Source organism: Lissotriton helveticus, chromosome 10, assembly GCF_964261635.1.
Source record: "Lissotriton helveticus chromosome 10, aLisHel1.1, whole genome shotgun sequence".
In the NCBI taxonomy this organism is placed as follows: domain Eukaryota; kingdom Metazoa; phylum Chordata; class Amphibia; order Caudata; family Salamandridae; genus Lissotriton; species Lissotriton helveticus.
Window position 1 is genome coordinate 983,558,083 of NC_136071.1, and position 17,483 is coordinate 983,575,565.

Consider the following 17,483-nt stretch of genomic DNA (forward strand, 5'->3'; position numbering starts at 1 on the left):
TTTTCACATCGTTCTTCTTCTGTTCCTGACCAAACCAAGAAAGTCATAACTGATTCTAAGATAAGCTTTGAAACTTAAATTGTAGATAAAATCTTCTTCAAATTTGAGTGAAGATTAAATTAGGATATATTAAAGTTGAGCTTGAACCTGATGATGTGCCTTACCTTTTGCGAAAAATTTCTCCAGATCCTCCAAAGCTGTTGGAATGAAAGGTATAATGTTATAAATTTACAAGAAATATATCGCTCACTACAAACACTCCAGATTTCAAAAGTAGATCATTTCGCTGTTTTATTCCAGCATTGTTAGGGATAGATATGCATAGGAAATTAACATCCAAGGGGCAGATTTTCAAAACATTCACAGAATGCAGCATAGCAGCCAAAAATGCTGAGCTGCATTGTGTGACAGGGAAGGAGCGGGAGAGCACAATATCTACAGAGATATGGCTATCTCCTCCCCTTTACCCAGTGCAGTTCAAATTTTAGCTGCTGTGCACCAGGCACACAACTTTGTGCCATAATTCAAGGGTGAGTGTATGAATCTACCATAGGTTGTGTACTGGAAGGGTACGCTTCCAGTACAAAATGATATGCTTAGACACACTTTAAAACTTTTCCAACTTTGTATGTGTGCAGCACAGTGTAGAACGCATGTAAAGTCAGCAAAGAAAGTAGAAATAAAAACATTTCTCCTTTTAATGCCTCCTTTCAAATGGCGTTAACTTTTGGTGCTAAACCCTGTCTACTATTGTTTGAAGATAGGGGTTTGCATCAAAAGGCATGGGTGGCAGCATGGGAACGCCCACGTAACGCCCCCTTGAGCTAAGTAATGCAAAGTATTGCTTCACGTTGTTTTGCACTACTTTTGGTACTTTCCAGCACAAACCAAGTTTTGCACGAGAAAGTAAATTAGAAAAAAACATTTTGTGATGCCAACCCAGCACAAAATCTTTGTAAATCCACCCAAGTGTATGATATGTAATGATTCTCATTGGCAATCTGCCTATTCATCATTGTCCATAAAATAATCTTTATCTTGTATATGTGACGTATATTATGTAGTACATCTGTTGTAAGAAATTACTGATATCTGTCCCAATGTTTTGCTGAATTAAATCAAAACTTCCACAGATCAAGCCACATTATGGCAATACAGGGGCTACATTTTAAAATTGTTATTAGTGTGATTCATTGCTTTTTGATTTCTTCCTTCAATGTTAGTGTTTTCTTTGTGTCTTCACCTTTTATTGGCTATCAGTGCACATTTTGTTGTTTGATCATTTATTCTCTTGAAAAGTTGTGTGATTTATTAATTTTAAGTATGCAAGTGCATTTATTGTTTTAGTGAGAACAATACAATGAGAGAGGTCTTGTTGAGAAACAATATGAACTGTTTCTGATATCAAGATAAGCCATACATAACATCAATGACTTTCCTGAGTACATTCTTAACCCATTGTATTTTACAGTGTATTTCTGGAGCTAACAGGCACATGCATCAATATTGCTTTTTGCGATTTCTTAATTGCGAAAAATAAGGAATCGCAATTAGGGAATCGCAAAATGCAATGCATCAAGAAATCGCTGAAAAAATTGCGATTTCTTAATATTCCTTAATTGTGACTCGCAAATTGCAAATCGCAATTAAGGAATACCTCCCCATTCATTCCTATGGGACTAGAGGCCCATAGGAATGAATGGGAAGACATTCTCAATTTGCGATTAGCAATTAGCGAATCGCAAATTTAGAATGCGATTTCAAGGGTGCAGGGGTGTCCAAAGGACACCCTGTTGCAACCCTGAAATCAATCTGTGCACATATGTTGTGCACACACATGCCCTAAGGGCATGTGTGTGCACAACATGAAACTTTGAAAAATGCACAAAAGTGCATTTTTCACAGTTTTCGCAAATTACCATGAGGTTCAACCTCATGGTAATTTGCTCCCCCTAATTGCGAAATCGCAAATTTTTAAAGTTTCATGCATTGCATTTAAGGAATCACAAAATGTGCTGATATTAGCTTTATACCATGTGCAATAACCATCAGGAAAAAGTATTTTTTCTATGGCTAAACAAAGTAATGCTGCAATTGAGGTCTTTTGGTATTTGTATAGACAGATTATTATGATGATGCTTCTTTTTTTTAACTTGTAATTGTTTTAAACAGCCTGTATTGCTGTAGCTGAAGCCTTTCTAAAAAAATGTAAAAATTTGACTATGATGAATGCATTCATATGAATAATACATTGTTTACTAAAGTTTTTCAAATTGATGATGTGCACTTTTATGGTAATAGCCAATTAAAAATGGCACTGAACTGATTAAGATAGATTATGTTGGTGCTAAATTCGCTTACAAAATAAAATATAACAATTTATGAATGTATAGGATTTAAAAAAGGAACATAGATGTACATGGATTTATTTATATTTTAGATTGATTTACTTTGGTGTTTGTTTGGTGTCCTCATACCCGCTTGCATTCATTCTCAAATGTGTTTATGAAGTGAGGTGCTCTTTATGGGTGCAATAGGGTTTCAACATTTCTCAGAGAAAATGCCAGCCATCTGTTCACCTTTTAAGATTCTGCAATAGCTCCTGTAATGTGCCTTAGGTAGACCTTTTCATGAACTCATCTGTATTCATTTTTAACATGGCCTTTCTCTCTTCATTTACTTTAATTATCAGTCAGGGGTCATTAGGCAACCGCTGACCATATTTTAAAATATTTTCTTGTAATATGTACTGGTTAGAGTGTTTACTGATCAGGGGAAAAATAACAGCTTTGGGTGGTTTTATTAATTTTTGAATCAGCAGTGACATTACAATGTCAGTTGTGTTGGTATCAAACTAGGCAAGTGGCAACCCTCTGATGCAATAATGTTCACACCTATGTAAAAAAATACTCACATGCCATCCCTAAACGGATTTACAAGGGACAATTTTCACTTTGGCACTCATGTCTTTATACAGGTAGTGTTTGTCAAGCATAGCCAGACTTTCCACCTCTAAGAGAACTGGCATTTAGTGTGAGCCACACACAAATGAACACAGTGTTTAATTTGTATAAGAATTAGTGCTATTCCCAAAGCTCTACTCAGAAGTCTATTGTTGGCACTATTACATGTCAGCATGCAGGAAACCAAGGCTACATAGTCCCGAATCTGCCTCATGCCACACACTACCTGTCCCTTAATCTCACTCTTGAAAGTTCCTGCTTTCTCCCTCTGTGATGGTTTTTGGTCTTTCCTTTTCTTTTGCTTTCCCCTTTGTTTGTTTTTTCCCTTTCTTGTTCTCGGAAATGTCCAGTAAGGGAAAAAAGTGCCAGTCCCCAAAAATTAGTTCTAATCGGCCCCATCAGCAACCACTGTCTCAAATTAGGCACTGGGCAGACACACACACATACTGTACTACAATTTCAATTAGATATGGGGAAAGTGTGTGCATATTCTAAAGACATCCTGTTACCAAGACCATAGTTAGGGCCGCACCACCAAAACCCATGTAGGAACCGCTTGCCAGATCAGGCGTTTCATCCTTGTCTGGTGGGAGGTTCTTTGGCGTTCCCAGGGCGGTGCCTATAGGCACCACAATGGGAACGTCAAAGGCCATACCTGCATAGCATGGACTGCTGCAGTTCATGCTGGCAGTTACCGGTGTGTGTATACACAGGGAGGCACATGTTGTGCCCCCTTCTGTGAATCCACTTGTCTTGAGGCACAAGGATTCCCTGTAGGACCCCTTGGTTTCCTCACTGCCACACTTTTCAAGGTGGTCGCATTGCCATGAAATGTGTGGTGGTGCGGAAACTCTTAACATGCTTAGTGGTGCCATAGCCGCCCCAACAAGCATATTGCCATCTCAGGACCACCATGCAACCACCAGAGAATGGCAGTTCCCTGACAGTTGGGGCAGATACGTGGTCCCAGGGTAGCCCAACTGCGTGAGTTGTAGTAGGGTGGTCGGGAGATTGCCACCATGAACCTGGCCGTCTGTGGGCCGCCAGACTCATAATAAGCCCCATAGACTTGGATCTTCCCTTCTCCCTTCTAGTCCCATACCAGAGTTAGGCATCTGGCATTCAATGGCCTATGTAAAACCCCACCCCAAAAGTGGCATGGCTCTTCAAAGTCAGAATCATTCTCAACTCAAATTTAAGGACCCTGTGCCGCTCTATGTCAAGAGTAGACCTCCGATGAATTCCCCAGCCTGAGATGGGCATTGCTGCTGCCATCCTTAATGCATGGTGAGCACAGACAAGCCAAAATACGCTGTTTCAGTGGCCCTCTTAAAAGCTCCTTGTGAAGTATGTTTCCACTGGGTCTGAAGTCCTTTACACGCCCACCTCTTGCAATAAATAAATGTGATACATAAAATCAGAGGTCATATAAATCCATGCACGAACATCACATGCAGTCTGCTGTGTCGTGATCTCCATAATATATGTCTACTTTGTTCACTTAATTAATCACACTGTCGTGAAACTGGTGCTAAATGAACAGAGTACAAACAATAAAATAAACCAGTCTACGGTATTGGAAAATAATAGCTTTGAAAACGAGCTTTGTTTAACCTGCAGATTCCATCACCATCTCTGTGCATTTTTTTTTATTAATATAGTTCCTTCATAAAGCGAAAAGGTTTACATTCCTGAGCCCTGCTGTGGAGTATGTTGCACTTTAACAATGGTCAGACTTACGCTACACAATATCGATACATTTATAGAGACATATATATTAAAGCTGCCTTACTTCCCTTTTTCTACTAAAAATCATTTAATTTCATAATCCTCTAACAAAAATAGAAATAACAATAGAGAGTTCATTACTGTCTGAAAATATCGCCTTCGCATTTTATGTATCTGTGAATTCAGTTTACGCTTTCACACAGTGGTCTCACAAGACGGGGTTGTCTGTGACTGCTGTCATTATCGCTTTGAAAATATTTCAATCTTTGTCACGGCCTCAACATCAAGACAAGAAAGCCCTCATCCTGAAGAGATATTTAGAGCTAAACACACCAAAAACAGAGTTTAGTTGGAGAGACAATCGTCTACAGAGGAACGGGTGTAGTGAGCGGTACTGTTAGATGTGGTGCAAATGAGAAACATAGAAATAGTAATCAGGTAAAGTGGAAAAACGTGTGAATACATTTGATCTCTTCCTGACAAAGAAGTAGTTATGAGTTTCAAACTTTTTTTCTAAAATACATTTCTTGCATCAAGTCACATAATGTCACAGGAGCCAACATGCCCCAAAATGTTCTCTGTCGTCTTGAGCAGACTGGTGTTGGGAATACTGATTCTCAGACTTTGGGTTTTTCGAGAAAATGATTGTGAAATCATACTGAATTGGATAAAGGGTTCTGTGCCAGATCTAGGTGTTGTAAGCCTGTGGTATCCGTTCTGCAGGACAATGCGCCTAAGAAGAGCAAGGCATTTTAAAAAACATCACAAGCCACCTGTTACATGTGCCTGTATTTGGCTCAGCAGTACTTGGAGTAATACCCTTCGACGAATGGCTTTATTGTTCCGTGTTTGGTGTGCATGGTACAATCGCTCGGCTTAAATATTTTCTATTTATTTCACAGTTTTGTGCCCACTGCTCAGTCATTTCCTGTGCCGCAGTGGATAACTTCTTGTTTTCAGTCCGTTTTTTAGAAACAGCATTGTCAGGTTGCAGCTATACCCATATTTGTTAGGCTGTCATGGGCAAGGACTACCAGACCCGCCAATAGCCTGCTTGAGTGCTTCTGCCAGCCCCTGTGGTCAATCCTGTGACAGTGACCTTCCAGAACTTTCCATGTGAAGAGCAATCAGAACAGACAGCCCGCCTTTGTTCTCCACAGCAGTCAGGCAAACGTCTCCCCGGAGTTCAGTGCAGTGATCTCCGAGTCGTCCCCGTATCTTCCGTTTAACTGTTCACTGTTTGAATCTTGGTTGTACAGGTAAATCGGCACCTCCGTTATTGATGTGGCCGTGTAGGATGTAGAGCGCATGGAGCAGTGTTCTCGTTTCCTTTGGCCCCACTGGGTTTTATATTGCATCCATTGCCTTTTCAAGGCTCCTTGCACCTGGATGTAATGAAAAGAAAACCATTGTTAGAAGTCGTGGGTCATGGTAACGTTTCGCATTTTCCTCCACACACTTGATCATCAGTCACACTTTTTCAAAAGGGAAAATTGGTGCCCCACCCACCCCAGAAATATGAGCATTGCTGTGAAAACAACATACATAGGTGCATCATTGTGACAGGCTACAGCAGTAGTCAAAGGACAGCAATCTCTAAGGGCCTAATTACGAGTTTGGCAGTCCAGTGTAGATGCGGTCCGTCTGCCATATTATGAGCACGGTGGTCGGACTTCCGGAGAACTGCTGCAACTGCCAGGGATCCATGATCCCTGGACGTGGCGTGTCAGTCTTGAAGGCCCAATATGCTTGGTGGTGCTGCTGAGGCACCACCGAGCATATTACGCGTTTCCTCTCTGCCAGCGGTCTCATGGCTGTTCTCACGCCATGAAACTGCTGGCGGTGCGAAACAAAGGCAGCCCTACATGCCCCCTCTTTCCCATAGGAATTTGGGCACATGCGGAGGGGAATATGTTGTACCCCCCCTGTGTGCATACTCCCCCGTTCCTGCACGGCATCGACTACAAAGTCCATGCCGTGCAGGAATGTGCAATTAAGGTCCCGCGGCAGTGCAGTTCTAAGGCTCACATATAAGGGTGGGTGGCGGTCCAGTTTGGCAGGGTGGGAGCAGGGGGGTGGTGTGGCAAACACATAATCGGGCCCTAAGTCAGTACATGGAAAGTACTGGGGTCTGAATCACAAATGTAAACTTGTTCTTTTGTGTAAATGTACACTTGCTGTAGTAACTTTACTACTGTTTTGGTATTCACAAACTATGAGTGTAATTTTACTACTAGTAATTTTATTAGGAATAAAATTACACTCTTGGTTTGGGAATACCAAACAGAAGTAAAGGTACTACAGCAAGTGTAAACTTACACAAAAGTGTAAATTTACCTTTGTGAATCAGGCCCTAGACATTTGCTACTCCTTAAAATGGTTCATACCGTCTGAACATTTATTTAAGATGACACATTTTCTGCTCATTCTTGCTTATCAATATGTAAAATACACTGCATAATAAATACTTAATATCATGATCCAGACAAGTTCCATTTAACACTCAAAAACTCAGCCATAACTCTGCCCAAATTAAAATATCAAACACAGAGCTCTATTAAAAGTGACCACCAGACTCATATTGGCACGGCGGTGGCAGCCTCCCAACTGCCCTATTATGATTAGGGCAGTTGGACCACCACAACCGCCAGGGAAGTGCCATTCCCTGTTGGTGTTGCAGCAGTGTAGAGGAAGTAATGTGCTTGGCAGGACCACCGTGGTCCCACCAAGCATATAAGTTTCTTCTCGGCTATGGTGGAGGGGACACAAAGGGGGCCCTGGGGCCTCCCGCCCTGTGGATGCACACATGTTGTGCCCCCCTAGTGTGCATGCTCACCAGTTCCTGCACGGGATAGACTTTATAGCCTATGCCATGCAGGAACTGTTTTTGGCGTTCCCATTGCGGTCCTTATTTTCAGAGCACCAAAAACAAAGCCAGACAGACAGGAAACTCCTAATCTGGTGAGGGGCCTGACAAAGGCTTTGGCGGTGCAGCGGTGGTGCAGACCTGGCAGCGCACCGCCAAAGTGGTAGTCAGGCCCTTAGTGTGACTGGTTGTTTTTGCCTGATTTGACTTTTGGAGTACTAATACAATTGATCTTGTCCCCAGAGACATTTAAAGACATTGGCATCTCCTGAGGGGCCATCACGAAAGTGATTTTTCTCAATCAGTTCTGTTTATTTATCTTACCCTCTTCCCTCTTTCTGCCTACCTATCACTTAAACTAGAGGCCTGATTCCCAAACTGTATTTTCTAGTGCATAAAGTGGTACTACATCAAGTGCTACTTAGATACTACAGAAAGTACTTCATAAACCTATGAGTGTAAATCTCCATGTCCAACTCTCCTTTCTTTTATATGGGGATATCTTCACACATATAAGTGTACTTCTTAGTAGAAAATGTGGTAGGGACTGGGGAGGGGTGTTAGGAGGTGCAAGGAGGGGTTTACGGAGGGCTAACATGGAGTTTGTGGAGGGACAACCACCATCCCAAAAAATAGTAAGCCCATTGTTCTTCACAAACTGCACTTCTAAAGTTACTACAGCCAAAAAAACACAGTAGTAAATGCACTCCAGCTGAGACCTGGAGTAAGTTCAGCACCACACAGGGCCAACCACTGGTACTGAAGCACCGTCTTGTAGAAAATAATGGAGAAATAGACTTGAAATAAACCCCATAGAAAATAAAATTAAAATACATTATATCATTTTGATTCTTTTTAATTATATCTAAACTTAATCTAATGTGAAACCATACATATAAATACAACCTAAGTATTATTTTATGGAGAACTATTTTGGTAACCTGTTGTATGTTAGAAATAAATGTAATTACATTTTTATGAAATATAATTAAATTCATTTAAATTCTGCACTTACCTTTTTGGAATTTATTCAAAATCAGTCAATATGAACATTCTATTTTAGGTGGGATTTATTTCTAAATCGTTAAAAAAATAATTTTAATTTAATTTATTATATTTATTAAATATTTAATCCAAAATTAAGTTAATAGTGCTGTAGAATTTTTATTTTGCTCCGAGTTTAATATAAATAACTGTATACAATTAATTTACATTACTATGTAAAACAGAAAGTTAAACATTTTTAGGGGCTAATAAACTTTGTAAAATATCCACATATTGTACCATTGTGTGAAATCCATCTCAGTGGTGAAGAAATCTGTATATCTGTGAAAAGTTACTAGTAATAATTGTACACGATTAACTTAATATTGAATTAAATATTGAATTAATTTAAATATATAGAATTAGTTTAAAAATAATGTTTAAAGATTTATTTAAAAATACCACCTAACTTTAAATGTTTGGATTTAACTAAATATCTATCAAAAAGTACATGAAATGTTTAGAATAATTTAAATTAATTCAATTATTTGCTTTAATAGTTATAGTTATATTTTGATGAAAAGCTTATTAAGCTAGATTATAATAGCTGGAGGAGCATGTCAGCACTATAATCACCTTAAAACACAGCTTTTCATTAGTAACAGCAGAGCGCTAACTCAGAGCTGATGTGGTGTAGCATAAATTCATTTGTGTGCACAAAAAACATGTGTTTTGGACATGAGTCTTGATCACATTCAAGGGTTGATTAATTATGTATTAACATTATCTTAAATGATGTGTTAAGTAGTAATATTAATATCTATAGGTGTGCCAGAGATCATAGGAGCTATTGGATGCAGATACATGCATTTTTGGGAATAAGCATGTCACTGACAAAAAATGCAAAAGGGATGATAGTCAGACCTAAGTCTTTGTGAGGGTCGCAAGTGGGAGGCGGTCTTTTAAATCACGTCTTGGTCATGCTTTAAATTCTCTGCTCTCTGGAAAGAAGTTAATGAAGAAAAGTATATGATGTGGGTAAGCAAATTTAGTTAGATACGTATTCATCTAAAGTAGGGTGCACAAATAAACTCTTAGGGGTCCATTAGGATGGCAGGCGGATCGCCCCCGCCAGGCCGACGGTAGCCACCGCCGGCCTGACGGGGGCGATCCGCCGGCCATCCTTGTAGGAATGACCCCCGCCATATTATTATGACTGTGGGGCCACGGCGGATGGAAAGACCGTCCACCGCATTTCCGCCCCGGTCGCCACGAAAAGGCATGCAGCGTCTACCTGCTGGGGCCCGTTGCAGGCCTCCAGGGGGTGAGGGATGCACATGGGGGGTACCTATGGTTTCCCCCTGCATTTCAAAGACCAACGTGTCATGTTGTGCTTTGAAATGCACAACATGTATTCTTAGCATTGCGGCGGGCGGTGCTTTCAGCACCGCCCGCCGCAATGTTAAAAATACAGGATGAACCCGACACTGCGGCGGGCGCATCCTAATTTTCCCCACGGGACCCCCGCTCTTATGGCGGGCGGTCCCTTTCTACGATGGGATGGCGGGCGGACAAAGTCCGCACATCATCCTAATGGGCCCCTTCAGACTGATGCTCCGTCACCTGTCTTGATTCCTATTGCTAGTTCTTCCCTTTTTCCCATATTGAGCAGCTTATGTACAATTGAAAAATGAATGCATGAATCTCTGTTGAATCTTGTTTTGGAACATTCTATATCTGTGTATCTATATATTGCATTAATACAAGTTAATTACCAGTGGATGACAAAAATACTTATTGCAATTCCATAGAGTGAAATTTATGTTAGTATTGAATAACAAATGTAAGCATCTTTATTAAAAAAAAAAAATATTTGCCTTAGATATAGCCATAGTTTTTTAATTGAGCCTTATGTTACCCAAGCAAAAATTATGATTAGAAAACACAAACTAGAAGGCAAGTTAAAATATTCACAAGAATAACTTCACACTGTAAATCCAACAGCTGTACATTTCGAAAATGCTATTTTTTATTGGTTTCTAGCATCTTGATATCCATGAGAGATTCATACTTAGGGACTAATTACGACTACAGAAGTCCATCAGAACACCGTAGTTCGGTGGCGTGGACCACCACTGGAATGCAGCAATCGCCGGGGATCCCTGATCTTGCGGAGGTGGCACTGCTGTCTGAGGCTGCAATATGCTGGTGGTGCCACAGGGGCACCGCCTAGCATATAACAAGTTGCCTAACTGCAACCCTTTCCAAGGCGGTGATCCTTCCATAGAAAGGGTGGTGGTGAGGCAATGCAGGGGTCCCTTAAATGCCACCCTTTCACCTCTGTGCATGGGCGTGCATGCAAAGGGGCACATATTGTGCCCCCTGTATTTCTGCGCTCCCAATTCCTTCTCGGAAAGAAATACATGACATGGTGCATTTCTTCGTGTGCAATAACGTGTTTCAGCAGTGCTAAGGCACTGCCTTTCTTTGCCTCTCCTTTCAGCCTTAGAAAGGCACAGCAGCAGCACACATCGCCTGCCAGGATTAAACTTGTAATCCGGTGGCCGGTCCGACTTCGAGTTTGGAAGCCTTCCTGCTGGGCGATGGCATGGCGGCCCGCGGAGAGCCTGCCAAACTCGTAATCAGGCCCTTAGTATCATTACAGTATTGACTCACATATCAATATGCCTTCTTAATCTAATAGCTGCCTGTGAAAATCAGAGTTGCAATAAAAAAGCTAGGGTGTTCGCCTAGCTCAAAGTATTTGCCTGCACCGAGAGACATGCTGCTGAAGAAGTCTAATTTTGAATCATTTACTTTTTTATGCAGAAGAATGAATATGGAAATCAAAATAAGTCACCTGTCTGTAAAATTTGTTTCCAAGGATATTCCTTCCATTGTGTTTGTATTATATATGGAAAGTGGTCTTTAAAAACCATGCAGTCCCTACCAGTTTTCAGTGTGATTTAAAATAGTTGCCTCACTGTTCTATCTGATTTACGTTGCATTTTGAAACATTTAAATTAATTATATTTGAATGTAGTTGTACGCATGTTAAGGATACATTTTCAAAGACAATAAATACATATTTTAAGTCTGTTTTATAATTTCCTTATATTTAACTTACAACAAAAGGGATTCTGAAGTCAGTGCATGATCATGCATGGAGATGAAGGTGTTTGACTACAATATTGAATAAAAAATACTCAAATACCATGGCCAAAATAATGTAATGACCTAAAATTGAAGGTAAAAAATCATTTTCTTTAGGTATTTAATATTCTTTTTTTAAATATAATTGTGTATAATGTAATTTGATTTAATATAGTTGTGAGAAATATTGTTTTTCAATTAGTTTGATAAATATCAGTTATTTTAGTATCATATGTTAAAAAATGATGACAATATGTACGTTTAATTTTTTTAGTATAATTTGTAGGTTTTTATATGAAATGTAATTTTTATAATTTAATTAGAAATGGTTAATTTAAGAGCATGTTGTTAGGTTTGTATGTGACAAGGGTGAGAAATGTCAGTTTATTTAATTATTAAATTGTGTTCAATAATATTATAACTATGAATTGTTTCGAATTGAATAGTTGTATTTAATATTTAATGTAATATTAATAATTTTTTATTGATCTAGTATTCATTTTGAAAATTAGTTGTTTGTCAATGCTAATTTTTAGAGTAGTAATACTTGGAAATGTTTTAATTTAAAATATTTTCCATTTGTCTTAGTAATTATCATTTTTTATTTGTAATATAACATTTATATTTTTTGAAAGTAATTGTATTTGTTTTATATTTATTGTATGAACTCATTGATTTAAAAATGCTTTGCATTATTTAGCATATCTTTAAATGTTTTATTTAAAAGAAAATCGGATTGGGAATTGTAATTCTGACCCCTTCAAAGTCCAACACTTCCCCTACTATACCAAAGTATAACACTTTTGCTGTTTTTGCTTATGGTGGAGTGTGAATAGTAAATCTAATCCCTCCAGGATAGTAAATACAGTAAAGTCCCATAATTTTTCTACTTTTGCTTACATTGGAGAAGAAATAGTAACTCTAACTCCTCCAAAGTCCAACAATGTCCCTACTTTTGCTTACATTGGAGTGGGAATAGTAAATCTGGCCCAATCAAACTCTAACACGTTCCATACTTTTGCTTATGTTGGATTGGGAATATTAAATTTGACCTCTTGAATGTAAAACAATTTCACTGCTGTTGCTCAGATTGAAGTAGGAACTGTAAATATTACCCCTCCAAAGTCCTACACAGTTCTTGCTACTGCTTGTGTTGGAGTAAGAATAGTAAATCTCCCCCTACAAAAGTAAAAAATCTTCCTGACTGTTGCTAAGATTAGAGTGGGAATAGTAAATCTGACTCCTTCAAAGTGTAACCATTTTTCATATTGCTGCTGACTTAGGGTTGTTAATATTTATTTACATTTTTATTTTAATTATTTCATATTTTGAAATTATTGATAAATTTAAATAATTTTAAATGTTTTATTTTCTTTTTTTTTAAATCTTCATTTTTTAAATTATATTGTGTTCATATATTGTGCTATATAATGTTGTTGTATATGTTTATTCATCGCTCTCATTGTTATTATTAATGATGGATTTATTTTGTATTAATTATTTTTTATATACTTTTTTAAATATCTTTTTATTTATTGCATTTAATTTCATAATATTTTTACTATAATTTAATATATTTATAATTAGATTATTACTCTAATCATCAATTTCCAAGTTAATGAGACGTACATATGATGCCATATATATATTTCATTCAATATACTTACCTGTTTTTGATCATCTTCTGGCCCACAATATTTTTGTCTGAATATTATTATAGTTTATATAAAAAGTGCGTAAACATGATACTTTGGTTCCCAGTGTTTTTCTTTTGTATATTTATGTCAAAAGGAAGTGCGGGGATGTAAAAACTAAAAATAAAATATTCAAACAGCAATTCATGTAGAGGATCTCACTACCTCTGTGGGCACCTCCTTCATAAGAAAGGCTTAAAACTCAAGGAACATGATGCTCCTGAGTCTCTTCTACTTGTTCATTAGAACTCAGCAGTGAAGCTACTGTAGAGTGATGAAAAATCAACTGACATCCTGCTGCTATAATTAGAAGTACATTGTCCACTTTACGTGCCAGACCTTTTTTTCATATGGCTGAGCACGATATGTTTTTAAATTATAGAAAAGGCGTCCTCGTTATAGCTTTCTTTAGCACTAACCATAATTCACATGCTTTCAATTTCCAGCTCCGGTTTTTAGCACAATGGTATTCTTGTGTGCTTCACATTTGTAATGAAAGTAAAATGATAGCTCTTTGTGGTGACACAGCAGTAGAACCCTGGGGAATTAACTGACATACTGCTGATGATGTTTGAAGTAAATATTTTGCTCAGCACGTTAGATATTTTCTCACATGAATCGAAAACATTTTTTTTTAAATTATGGAAAATATGTTCTCATTTTAGCATCAAAAATGTTAATTTTAATTTCCATGAGAATGCTATTTGGGGAAACCACTGTCTCTCAAAGATGGTTCATCATAAAACAGCAGTTTATCTTTGTTTCACATGGTGAAGTCACTTTCTTCCTCACCACGATTCCTAAAATTAATATGACAGCACAATTAATGATTCATATTGTGACTAAAACCTATTATCACTCTTTGTGTATGCTTCTTTTGTGACCCTCAAAACCAGGAAATCACTATGCATTTCAATAGGAAAAAAATGGTGGAGCCTTATCACCAAACAAAAAGCAATATTAATGTATCTTGTAACTTTTGACCTTAATAGCAGTAGCAGCCTGTGGGTGGGTGTTGGTAAACTCCGGAATGCGGCCGCACAGAGGTAATTACAACAAATAAATAAAACTACTTTTGTTGCGCGTGCGCTGCATCGCCAAATGTGATGCAACGAGCGCAACGAAATTTGTTGTATTTATTTGTTTGAGTACTTACCTCTGTGCAGCCGTATTCCGGAGCTTACTACCCCCCACCCCGCCCCTCCCCACCCCACGTCAGCGCCCAGCAGCACTCCCACCATGGGCCGCTACTGATATGATAATCCAAATGATAATCTCTATCTATATACACACAATATTACCTTACAAACTGCTAACAACTAAAATGCAGAGAGAGCCACACACCAAAGACAAGGTTGAAAGCTTAATGCAGGTGAATCATTGGCTATCTAACCTTCATACAAAGGATGCATAATATATGACAATTGGGCAAACACGTGTAACAGTCATTTATGAGCAGATGTACTAAACCACGGACAGATAGAGAATTATTCTAATGGGCATTTGGTTACCACTGTTGACAATACTTAAACAACCTCTAGAATATCGAGCCAATGCACAGAACATATAATACATCACCTTATCATTCCTGAAAAAGAAATGTAAAGCAATCATTTCTTCAAATATGTCAATGCAGAACAAGGAACCTCTAAATCTGAATGACTTGTTGAAGCATGTTTATTAATTGCAAAATATTTGTGCCCAATCAGAAGTGGATGATAATCCTGATACTGTAGGTAATGGAAGTTAAGAACTGCATAAGTGATCCAGGTGATGCAGAAGCACCACATCCAGGGTATAATTACCCCTCATCCCTACCCCAACTATTTCAACTACAAAAAAGCAGCCACAATCTCTGGTGAACACGATTGGGGTATAATCAGTGTGGTAGTATAGATTTCTCTGGCTTTACCCCATTTCTCCAACTCATGACAACTCCTTGACAGTAACTGACTTATAAATGTGGGGGGGGGGGGGGACAGGACCCCTACCAACCAAATAAACACAATCTTATTAGGTCAAACACTGTTTTATAGAATCTCTTCTCTGTCCATGGTAAATGTGGCACAAACATTAGGCAATTACCAGAGAAGTGTGCATTGCCAACAAGTTTAAAGTGAAGAATACATTCAAATTTACAAACCAATCTGAAAAAAAAAAAAAATATATATATATATATATATATATATATATATATATATATATATATTACCTACTGGCGGTCGCCAGTAGGTAGTTATAGTTAGGATTGATTTCCATAGGGAAATCGCAACATTCTATTGGGAATAATTTTGGCGCCGGTTGAGGAATCTGCCTGAAATTGTCCTCAACTTTGCCTCGCGACGCTCCGGTCCTTCCCTGAAAGTTTGGGGGGGATCCGTCAAGCGGGGGCCGAGATAAAAGGGGGGTCCCAAAACGTGTTTTCCCCATGTTAATTTCCATAGGGCGGTCGGACTCACTTTTAGCCCGAACGGCTGAATGGATTTTCACCAAACTTGGCAAAATTGTAGGGACTGGTAGCCCGATGTGCCTTTGCTATGTCTCAAGATATGTGCTCCAGAGGATTTTGAGTAATTTAGGTTCCAAAAAATGTATATATCTATAGCCGCGCCCCGGTACGCGCACCGGGGAGCGCTCCGGGCGCGCCACGCGAATTGCGCACGGAAAGCTGATTGGCTCTCGCTCGTCTGTAAACATTCGAAACAGTCCGGAGCGGCCGCCATCTTGTGTCTCGGTAGGATCGAGACATAAGAGGTGGCAAAAACAAAGGGGGAAATAACCAAAAGGGGGCAGGGTAGACCCCCCCTGATCCCCTAGGTTTGATGTGGGGGTCATAAAAGGGCCCCGCCGCATAAACATTTTTTTAAAAAATTTAGATTTTCACTAGGGGAACGCCCGGTACGCGCTCCGGTGCGCGTACCGGGGAGCGTACCCTGGAGAAAAAACAATGACAGACTTCTTTACAAATGTAGCATTTTTTAATACATTGGAGGGAGTTCTTTTTCATTTTTTTAAGAACACAGCTCTTTGATGAGAATTGGAGGTAGCTCTGAAAAGAACTTTTTTTTTTTTCTTTTTTTTAACAAAAACAAAAACAGGGAACTGGAAACAGCTCAACAGGAGCCAAATAAAATAATAATTAGGCCTGGGGATGGCAGCGGTGGTTCTCGAGAGCTCGAACCATGAGTGTGACACTTTGCTCCCCATAGCAAAGAAGATGGTCACATTTTCGGCATTTTAATATAGCCTGATTAAAAGCAGGCTGAATATTTGGTATCATCTCCTGCTCACGCCGACGCACAGAAGGTGTTACTCCACCGGTAGAAGTAGAGCCACCATCCCTGGGAGCCTCTCGTGCCAGAGCCCTGACACTCTTCCGTGCATAGTTCTGGTGATGTTTCCTTGACACGTGGCGTATCATCGTCCAGTTCCCGAAGCTGTATTTTTTTCTGGGATTTCCGCTCGATAAGATGGTGTGGCATATTTGACACTCCACCTTTGGAGCATTTACCTTCTTCTCCCCCTCTGGAATTTTGAAAAATTTCCAAATTAAATGTTCCTTCACAGTTCGTTCAGGATCCTCCTCATCAATGAAATCCTCAGTCTCATCACTGCTGCTGGATGCTCTTGCAGCCATGATAATAGAAGTAAATATGACACAGGTGCCAAAAGCAGGTCTTGCACTCACAAAAGTGAAACAAGAAGTGAAGGAAATGGGTGGGGATTTCAGTCTTTGTAAAAAAAAAAAGTTAGGAACCAATGAAAAGTGTTATTTTCAAGTCACATGATCCGGGCTTTCATCATTTGGAAACCAAAACTGATCTGCACTAATGAAAAGTGTTATTTTCAGATCACATGACCCGACGCGCTTACACTACGCGCCCCGGGGCGCGCCCGTAGTCGCGCCCTGGGGCGTGCCCCGGGGCACGCAGTGAAAGCGCGTCAGGACGTTGCGTGATCGTATGCGCTCGCGTGCTTCCGGGTGCGCTTACGCAGTGCGTCATATGACGCATCACGCGGCTACGCGAAACGTCACGATGTTGTTTTCGTTCGCGGGAATAGCGCTAACGGGACGCTCCCTGGTACGCGCCCCGG

At 39.4% G+C, this 17,483-nt stretch overlaps 1 protein-coding gene across 1 annotated transcript in view; it reads right to left on the minus strand.

Moving 5' to 3' along the window:
- Positions 1-4,537: 4,537 nt before the first annotated feature.
- CALCR (calcitonin receptor) overlaps positions 4,538-17,483 on the minus strand; it is a 2,001,221-nt gene continuing 1,988,275 nt past the window's right edge. Inside the window, exon 14 of the mRNA XM_078664409.1 lies at positions 4,538-6,076. Coding sequence (XP_078520535.1) covers positions 5,855-6,076 — 222 coding nt within the window. The 3' untranslated portion in view covers positions 4,538-5,854. The remainder of the gene's footprint in view (positions 6,077-17,483) is intronic.